The 10870-nt window shown below is 27.9% G+C and overlaps 1 protein-coding gene across 4 annotated transcripts; it reads left to right on the top strand.

The window, feature by feature from the left end:
- On the top strand, positions 1-9333 carry LOC129314841 (probable beta-1,3-galactosyltransferase 8). Of its 4 annotated transcripts, none has more exons than XM_054958283.1 (9): positions 1-88; positions 3794-4096; positions 4394-4458; positions 4612-4790; positions 5842-6099; positions 6798-6885; positions 6982-7107; positions 7804-7913; positions 9046-9333. In XM_054958283.1, exons 2-9 carry the CDS (start codon positions 3938-3940, stop codon positions 9192-9194), a joined length of 1134 nt encoding a protein of 377 aa, XP_054814258.1. In that variant the 5' UTR covers positions 1-88; positions 3794-3937; the 3' UTR covers positions 9195-9333. The 4 variants fall into 4 exon arrangements, with proteins under 4 accessions (XP_054814258.1, XP_054814257.1, XP_054814256.1 ...); XM_054958282.1 differs by having other exon boundaries at positions 16-88; positions 3776-4096; XM_054958281.1 differs by having other exon boundaries at positions 32-88; positions 3807-4096.
- The last annotated feature ends 1537 nt before the right edge of the window (positions 9334-10870 follow it).

Here is a 10870-nt window from a genome sequence, read left to right as displayed (position 1 = left end):
TTTACTTTTAAAGAAATCTAATTACAGAAAATTAACCATTTCCATATAAATTTTTCCATGATCCTGCAACCTCACATCCCATTTCCAGGTATGCAATTTCATCAATTTACTTTGTATTTATTTAAATCTAGTATTTTTTTTCCTTCGCTCAATTGAAGTTATAATTTTAAACATTGCTTTTCCAGCAATACCAACGAAACTGATTTTTGATAGCCAAATTGAATTTTGACTAGTTGGATCGAGTCTTGGATTTTTACTAGTTGATGGAATTCTTTTTTCATTCCGTCCTTCAATATTTTGGAAAATTCGGGGATATTATCATCTCTTGCTCAAATTGATCCAAATTTTACTGTGTGAAACCATTATTCCTAATAACAGTTTCATGAATATCTTGAGAATGTTTTTGATATATATTTATTTAATGTATATCTCAGAATTTGAATTTAAAATTACAGAATAAATTGATTCAGCTTTGTCAACTAGTGGATGGAATTCTCTTTGAGAGTAGTGATTCTAAGGAATCATCAATGTACTATGTAGTGTGGTCCCTAGGATTCATTGAGCAGCTTCTTTCATCACAAATCTTTTCTCTGTTTTTTCTTTTTTTGGGGTTTTACGTACTTTTGATAAAGTTATCTTTTGGATTGTATCTTCATTTTTATTATGATATTAATTATTATATATCCTGGATTTTTATATCTCTCTGATTTCTTTTTTGTTACAATTGGCTTGTGTTCTCTTGTCCATATTTAATTTGCCTTATTATTTGTGTGGTGTGTTTTTTTTAATTTTTGTATTAATTTTTATTTTTAAAGTTTTATATATAACAATTATTTTTATTTTGGGCCATGTTTCTCTTAACATAAAAAATAATAAAACAAAAAATTATATAAAATTTAGAGTTATCAACAGCAGCATTGGAACAGCCGTGGATAACCCATTTTTTTTTAAGTATTTTATTGGCATTCATTTCTGTGGAGTTATAAGAAAGATATATTATTTAAGGGTTTTTAATTAATTTAGTCTTTTCCATTACACACACAATATTTTGTTATATATGTAAGTTAATTTTGTTTCATTATTTTTACTGCCTTGGTTGTAATAAATTATAAGTATTTATCGTATTAAGAATTTAAGATAAAGTACAATTAGTTATATAAACAAAACTTAATAAAAGTTTACAAAGTTTTAATAATGGGAACTAAACGAAGTTTTTTGATATGTGAATTTTTGAATTATAATTTATAAGTATCGTATAAAAGTTAAGTTAAATTATAAGATTTAAAAATATTATATTTTATAAAGAAAGAAACTAAAAGTTTGTGTTTCATGACAATAAAAATTTATGCATTTATGAGAAAAGCATATTGTAATTAGATCATATCCTTACACAACAAACTATTTACTTGTGTTTCTTAAGATTTTATATTAATAATCTATTCAATAATTTCCATCTTGGAACCAAATTTGGAATACACAAGAATTCTCTAATAAGTCAAAAGATTTTGACATGTTCTTCACATATTCTATATATGTTTTTTGCGAAGATGTGATTTAAATTTTTATAATTGATTAATATCTTTTTAATCAACATCCCACATGTGATAACATGACATGATCATGACCTACTTGTTTCTTTGCTAAAAATAAGCCTATAAAAAATTGATGGCTTGAGGTCTTGAAAGTTGCGTTTCCCAATTTTCCTTCGTACATTAGTATGTCTTAATCCAGATTGGTAAATGTCTTTAGATAGTTTTATATCTACTTATGGGAAAATACAACAATAGATTCCTATGCTTTGATTGCATTTTGTTTTAATTCTTATAATTTTATTTCATTATTCCTAGTCACTTTAATTTGATCCATGTGCAATGCTAGTCCTTGTAGTTTTAAAAATGAACATAATCTTGAATTGCCACTAACATAATTAATTGTGCTAACATGTGTACTTAATCTCATCTTTGCCTCTCATGTTTCATTTAAGCCATATGTGTGTGTGTGAACGTATATGTATGTATGTATATATGTATGTAAAACTTATTACCATATACCTCTTATGTTTTTTATTATACATGGTTAATTTATTTTCATGTCATCACATATTTTTACTATGTCAGCAAAGGGGTTAATTAGTAGAGTCACAGTGAAATTATTTCCATCAATACTATTTCATGTTTTTATGTGTATTTTTAAAACTATGAGGACTAATGTTGTTGATTGATCAAACGAAAGAGACTAGAAGTAATGAAATAAAACTATAGGGACTAAAAATAAAATACAATCAAAATAAATGGACTTATTGTTGTGTTTTTCCATATTTTTTTTAGATAGTTTAAGTACTTTTATATTTTTCAATTTAAGTTATCAATATTTTTGTCTATAGAAGGTTTTTTCTCCTTTCTGTGAAAAACAATATTATGGTATTTCATGTTACCAACTATTTATTATTATATATTCACAGTGGGTAATTACGATCCTAATAAGGAAACGCTATATATATATATATATATATATATGTATATCTTAATTAACGTGGATCTTCCATCAAGACTCACATTTTAGGCGTTGCTCAAATGGTGCTGTAAAAGATACTCTTTTTTTTTTTTTGAGTAAAAGTTGAAATTTAAAGTCAATTAATGTTGTCTAGTTGGTAAGGAAACATGTCATATATATCTTTTAATATGAGGCTAACCTTGCACCCCGGCCAGTTCCCACTGAGTTTCTGAAATTCAACTCATTTAATTTTTTTTATTCAGAAATAAAAGAAGATGAAGGTTAAAATTAATTAAGATATGATAGTTTTACCGATTGAATTAAAATATGAAAATTTAATAGTAAAAAAAAATGGGAGAATGACAATAAAGTCTCAAAATAGGGAGATAGGTCCTTGATAAAAATTTGTGAAAAAAAATTTAAATATTAATTCAAACATTTGCAAACAAGAATCCCAACTACAAATTGATCAGCATTATATTTAGAAGGAAAAATATAACTTTAAGTCCTCGTACTTTGTTTGAGTTTGGTTATAGGTCATTGCACTTTTTTTTTAATATTTTAAATTTCTACACTTTTGGTTTTTGGTATGCTAGGTTCCTATAACACCAATCATGAAGCAATAAAAGTGTAAGGACCTTAGGACAAAGGTCATGAGCGGTGTTATAGGGATCTCGAACACCGAAAAATTTGTAAAAATTTATGGCAAAACTCGAGCACAGTGCGGTGACCCAAAATTATGTTTTTTCTATTTAAAATTTAAATGTCTTATTTGCAATTAAAATTTTTAAATTTATAATTGTCCGAATCAATATTTACAATTAATTTTTTCAGAAATTTTATTAGGATCTTAACCATCATAAATTCATTCTTTTAGGACTTTATTGTGATTCTCCTAAAGAAAAATTCCTAAATGTAGACAGTCTAGATCAAATGTGCATATGTGGCACATCTCTAAAATGTGCACTTGACCTTGATTCTATTAAAAATACAAACACACACAAGAAATATCATATGGGTTTTGCATTTTATAGTATATAGCTCACAAGTTTTGTTTTATTCTACCTAATCAATCAAGTTCTTCACATCCCACATCGCGTGTGTGTATGTATGTGTCTATATATATATATATTGCACCGTAATAAAGTACCTTATTATAAAGAGACCATAACTTTCTTATGTTTGATCTTCACTGATCTACGAGATCATCTTCTTCTTCATCATCATTTTTCTCAGATTTTCTCTGCTCTTTCTTTTCTTTTCCATGAAAACTCACACCAAGGCTCTAATTAACGTCAAGGTGCTGCCATCAGATCAGAGACATAAACTGATTGCAGGATCGTCATTACAGAATTGCATTGTCTCCTTGTGGCCTTGGCATCATCATCATCATCAACATCAACTTGGTGATTATTATAATCATCACAACAACAATATCAAGAAGATGAGAGGGAAGCCATTTTCATGCAAGACCATTCTCTTCTTGAGCATCGTCTGTTTCCTCGCCGGAACCCTATTCACCACCCAGATTTGGACCCGTTCGTCTACCGTCGAAATCCCGGTGCCGGTGGTAGCAACAGCACAAGGCTGCGATCACAAGCGGGTAATTAATTAATTAGTACTTATAACTTCTGAAGAAATTAATTCATATAAGTAGTTTGTTGTATGCTGTTGTATGCTTACCATATATAAGATTTCTTAATATTGTAAAATAACTGAAGAAGCTAGCGCTTAAATATCTTATAAATAATTCATCGCATCATGATTATTTTGGCACATTTTTTTCATTAGTTATTAAATAACACTATGAGATTTAAGTAAATTTGCTAGTTTTGTAACAATTTCTAGATTATTTAGTTTGTGAGTGAAAAAATATTTTTTTTAAATTCTTTCTTTCCAGAAATTGTCTGAAGGAAAGCCTGGAGATGTTCTGGAGGAAGTTTCGAAGACGCATCAAGCTATACAGTAAGATTTAAAACGAATCAACATTACAGCACATATTATACTATTTTTATTACTTGTTTAAATATATTTTATTTTTCCCTAAACATATATATATATAGTAGTGATAGAAATATATAGAGTTAATTGATTAATTAATTTGTTGTACAATAATAGGTCACTGGATAAGGCAGTTTCAACACTGGAAATGGAACTAGCAGCAGCACGTAGAATAAGCCAAAATAATAACAATAAAAATAAGAATAGACAGAAAGCTTTTGTGGTTATTGGAATTAATACAGCCTTTAGCAGCAAGCAACGACGAGATTCACTTCGACAAACATGGATGCCTACAGGTAAAATTTTACCATTAATACTAATTAATTAATTATTTCATTAATGTAATTTTCATATTCGAAGTGCACATGTATTTAAACGATGATTGTTAGTTTCACATTCCTGTATATAATATTAATTACTTTTAATAATTTTGTTCCTTATTAACTCATGAATATATGAAAAAAAAATCTAAGAGATAATATGAGAATTAATAAAAGTGTATATATATTGGTTATATTTATTACAATCTAGACTATTTAATAATTAACTAAAATATTTTGAACGGAGGAAGTAATAATAGTAGTAGTAATCTTTAATTTGATTATATCATATAAAACAGAATATATGATATATATATATATATATATATATTTTGACCTATAATTACTTTTGAGTTATAGTAGAAAAGTTTCTGTCAATAAAGTTTTTAATTAATTCCATTTTAAGTTTATTTCAATCTCATACAAATATATATATATATATATATATCAATATGCTTCAAAAAGACGCCTAAAGATGAACATTATTATTAACAATCAATGACTCTAGAGAGATGATAGGTACACACCATCACCTTATTTAATATTCTAACTCTAAGGCTTCCAAAATACCTCTATTTGGTTATCAAATAGACGTCATTTTTAAACCCAAATTTTTTTTAAAAAAAGTCTGAAAGCATAAAAATAGGAAAAAAATTAAATGCATATTGAATATAAAATAGGTAAATAAATTCAATAATATATACACATTTTAATTTTGGAATATGTGTCGCTATAAAATAAATCGAGGAGAAACTTAATCTCAATCAATATATAAATTAACTCAAACTCACACCCACCCACCCACGCACGCACGTATTTAACTTAAAACCAAGGAAAATCCCATTTTTTTTTTTACTACAACAATCTTTATTATTGAGTAATATTATGGAGCTGAGATTGCATACGTACATACATACATACATACATACATACATACATACATATATATATATAAAAGAAGCCAAGTGAGGACCACATAATATAGAAATATATATTAAGTGAATGATTTGGTACATAAATATTATAGGTAATGAGTTGAAGGAAATGGAGAAGAAGAAGGGAATAGTGATAAGGTTCATGATAGGGCACAGTGCAACACCAGGAGGGATTCTAGACAAAGGCATAGACGAAGAAGAAGCTCAATACAAAGACTTTCTCAGACTTGATCATGTTGAGGGCTACCATGAGCTCTCTTCCAAGACTCGTCTCTATTTCTCCACCGTCGTTTCCCTGTGGGACGCCGAGTTCTACATGAAAGTCGACGATGACATCCACTTGAATATCGGTATCTATCTTGAGTCTTGTGCATTACAAGGAGTTTAAATATATGTCATAAACCGATCAAACCTGATCATAAATAAGGTTTGGTTTTCTTTTTTAATAAAATTGATCAGTTCAGTTTGGTGTAGGTATTTGATTTTTGAGACTTGAACAAATCAAACAAATCCTTATTATATTTATTTTATTTTTTTTATAAATTTTCTTGAATTTTTCCTCTTTCCTAAATTTATTTATTTGTATATAGTAAAAAAATCAGTTAAAATTAACCAAATGTTTGTCTATAATTGTTTTTAATAATTTTTTAAATTTATAATCAAGTATGTTTAAAATAAGTAGGTAACGTATTAGTTTTTAATGGGTAAATGTGCTAATTAATTATTAAAAATATTCTTTTATTCTCATGATTTTTGTTGTTGAAAATAGTAATTAAAGTAAAAAATTATTAATGAATATTTACATATATAGATTATGAAAAATATCTTACAAAAAAATTTCAAACATGATATAAATCTAAACAAAACCAAACCGGACCGCTCAAAAACCAAACAAAACCAATTATATAAAAGAGCCAAAAAGATCTCAAGTTTTGGTGAACCAATTGGTTTTGTTCAGTTTTATTTTTCCTCAAAAATGAATCCGTGAAGTCCCTTAATTACATGTGAATGTGAATGTTGCTTCTTCTTTGTTTTTTTTTTTTTGAAGGTATGCTAGTAAGTACACTTGCTAAATACCGATCAAGACCTAGGGTTTATATTGGCTGCATGAAATCTGGTCCTGTTCTACATCAAAAGTGAGTATTTCTTCTTCTTCTTTTTCTTCAATATGCTAAATTAATTTGTTTATTTTAATTGGGTTATTAATTTGGGTTTGAATTGTGTATGATCAGAGGGGTTAAGTACCATGAGCCTGAGCACTGGAAATTTGGAGAAGAAGGAAACAAGTATTTCAGGCATGCCACTGGCCAAATCTATGCCATCTCTAAGGATCTTGCAACTTATATTTCCATCAATTGGTGAGTATAGTAATGAATTCTCCACAGTCATAATTATATATATGCACATTTTATAGAACTCGTTCGGGTCAAATATTACATACGTATACATGTACATATACGTACGTACATTAAATTGAATCATTATTACAATTTTCTTAAAGAATAGTAGTTGAAATTAAATTATATTTATTTTACATCACCCAAATTTGATGATTCCCAATTTGCCATAGTTTGGTTTCTTTATTTATTAGTCTTCTAAATTACATTTCATCTCTCTTTTTTGTAAGTTTTTTTAATCAAAATATAATTTTCATATTTATCAACAAAATAAAATAAAAATTCAGGCGTTGATAATTATTTGACATGTAAGCAAAATTGGAAATTTATATATTATTTTCAAAAGATATTCTTAAAAGCATTAAATGCATGGTTTCTTATGTTCTCATAAACCAATAAGAAATGGTTTTAATTTCACAAGTTTATAAAGTGGGAAAGACGCAAAAATCAAAGCAATTATAAAATCATACATAAATAAAGCAAAACCATACAAAATAATCTCTTTAACTTTGAGGTAGAAGGAAAAATAAGTCATGTGAGACTTTGAAAATTTCACTGTGAATTTTGCTAAATTTTTAAAATTGATTAAATAATTTTCTTGTTATTAATTAGTGATATATATATATATAGTCATTAATAAAGTCATATAATTGGCAGGCCTATACTTCACAGATATGCAAATGAGGACGTAAGTTTAGGCTCATGGTTATTTGGCCTAGAGGTTCAACATATTGATGAACGTTCTATGTGTTGTGGAACTCCTCCAGGTTAGCCATCAAATTTTATGGATTTAACTAATCTCAAATTGAAATATGTGAATTTCTATAAAGTTTGTCTCTTTTAGCATTTATTATTTTATTAGTTTTTATAAAACATAAAAATTTCTCTTTCTTCTTTAAAAATGCAAATTTGACAGAAATTCACTGATATTAATTTCATATAATTGAAAATCCAAATTATTTATTTACTTCTAATAAGATCTTGTGCCTTGTGCATTGCACGAAGTATAAAGTTAGAAGTTGTTTTATTTATAACCACCTAAACCATATCACTTCTAATAATTTATATTTATTTTCGATTTCATAGCATAATTTATTTTGTTCAATGATATTTATAGTATGATTAAGCCAAATGAAAACACACACGTGAATGATATTTCACCCCTTGCATATGAGATGCTTCTTTTGTTTGTTTTTGTATTTGAATTTTTTTCATTATTAGTATTAATGATGTTTTCTTCATTTATTCCAAAATACTTTTATAAAGTGCACAATTTTTTGGTAATCTTATTGTTATTTTTTTAAATGAAAAAATGGTGGCTTTTTGGCATGCTCATGCCATTTATACTGATTGTTTTGTTCAAACAGGAAAATAAATGCCCTTTAGGGGAAAAAAAGGAACGGAAAAAGAAAAAGAACATGTACGCTTTTTAGGTAAAGAATTAGGGTGGACCCGTTTGGCATAATTCGTAAATGAAAGAATGTTTTTTTTTAAAAAAATAAATTATATTAAATTACAATAATTGTTTATATATATCTATGTATGCATGTATGTGTGTTACAATTTTTTGTTTTGGTAAACTGTATATATATATATATATATAAATATGTTACATTTTAAGCAAAAAGTATGTGTTGAATTTTTTGAATATGCCTCCCACGTTAAAGCAAAAGCAATTTATTATTATTAATATTATTGTGTGCGTGAGAGAGAGAGAGAGAGAGAGAGAGAGAGAGAGAGAGAGAGAGATTCAGCTCTATCTATTGTGAGAAAACAGCTGGTGATTTCTCTTTAAATTCAATACCTCAACGACATATTTTAATTTCATTAATTATTAATTAAAGTCAATTTTCATTTACTCTTCAATAATTAACATTAAAAATATGTTTATGTATACAGACTGTGATTGGAAGGCAAGAGCGGGGAATGTATGCGTGGCGTCATTTGATTGGTCATGCAGTGGCATTTGCAAGTCAGTGGAGAAAATGAAGGACATACACAAATCTTGTGGTGAAGGAGAAGGAGCTGTTTGGAATGTTGAACTTTAATATAATAATTCACACTTTAATTTGCTCAGACATAAAATAGAATCAAACATAGGATCTTAATATGATTTAGAGCATTTTCCTTTCTTTTATGTTTTTTGGCTTAATTACCATATTTTTATACCAATAATAGAGCTCTATGTAAGACTGTAGTAATTTCATTCCCTATTTGGACTTAGTTTTATTTGTTCGAGTTCTTTCATGATGCGTAGGCTACAAATACAATTTTTATATGTTCTAGTTCTTTCATGATGCTTAGGCTACAAATACAATTTAATAAAATAAAAAGGGAAATTACGCTTACATCCCTCAACACAATTAAATACCGCTTACTTTTGGTTGCTAATAAACGTTGCAGTATTTAACTGTGTTACGTTGTGAGGGATTCGGATATAATTTTTCCTTAACAAAAAAGGGGGAAATGTGGGAAATGTTCCCCCCCTTAACTCTTATCATGCTAAAAATGCAAATAAAAAAAATATTTCTTTCAATATCATATTTCTAAGTAAAAAAAAAGGACACATTTGGTATGAGATCTCTAAGAGGTTTTCAGAGTACAATGCCAAATCCAAGTGTTATGAAGTTTCAATTAAGTTTCTCTTTTTAATGTTCTAGAGTTCTTAATTTGTTGCGCTCTGCAAATGCACAAGTTATGACAAGTAATATAGAGTGAAAAAAAGTATTATTTCTATAGAGATTTGTGTTAAAAATTTGGTCAAACAAAATACATTGCAAATTCAATTAAGTTGAGTAAATCCAAAAGTATAACAACAACAATAACAAGCCTTATCCCACTAAGTGAGGGTCAGCTACATGGATTATATATGCCATTGTTTTCTATTATTTATTAAGTTTTTAGGAATATTATTAATTAAAAGGTCTCATTTAACAACCTTCAAAAGTGTTCTCTTTGATCTTTTTCCACCCTTCTTGATACGACTCAAAGTCATATATTCCACTCTCTTCACAGGTACCTCCCGTGGTTTTCTTTGTACATGTCTGAACCACCTCAAATGATTTTCTACCATTTTTTTCAATAGGTGCCACACCCACTTTTCTTGTATTTGCTCATTTCAAAATTTGTCTTTATGTGTATATCCACACATCCATCTCAACATTCTCATCTCTGCTACTTCAACTTTATGCTTTTGCTGTCCCGTCAAAACCCAACATTCACTACCATATAAAATTGCTGGTCTTCTAGCATTTCGATAAAACTTTCCGTTAAACTTATTAGGTACCTTACGATCGCAAATAACTCCTTTAACCTTTCTCCAATTAAATCTCCCCACTTGTATCCTATGTATAATATCTCCATCAATGTCTCCATTTTGTTGAACAATTACTCCAAATATCTAAAATTTTTCACTTGAGATATGGTATGATCACCCAATTTCACTTTCAAGTTACTACTCACTGATCCTTTTATCAAAATTACAATATAAATATTTTGTTTTACTCCTACTCAGGTGAAAACCTTTTGACTCCAATGTCTTTCTGCATAACTCAAGTTTATAATTTATTTCTTCTCTTGTATCTGCAATAAGAATGCAAAAAGCATGCATTTAAGAATTTTCTCTTGAATATGCTCAGTCAAAACATCTAACATTAGATCAAACAAATAAGGATTCAAAGATGATCCTTGATGCAATCCAATCTTTATAGAAAAATCTTTTGTT

The sequence above is a fragment of the Prosopis cineraria genome, unplaced genomic scaffold, assembly GCF_029017545.1.
Source record: "Prosopis cineraria cultivar Desert tree isolate PC_DT_omini unplaced genomic scaffold, ASM2901754v1 PC7, whole genome shotgun sequence".
Taxonomy (NCBI): Eukaryota; Viridiplantae; Streptophyta; class Magnoliopsida; order Fabales; family Fabaceae; genus Prosopis; species Prosopis cineraria.
Note: the sequence above shows the minus strand (reverse complement) of the source record. Positions and strands in the feature narration are given on the sequence as shown.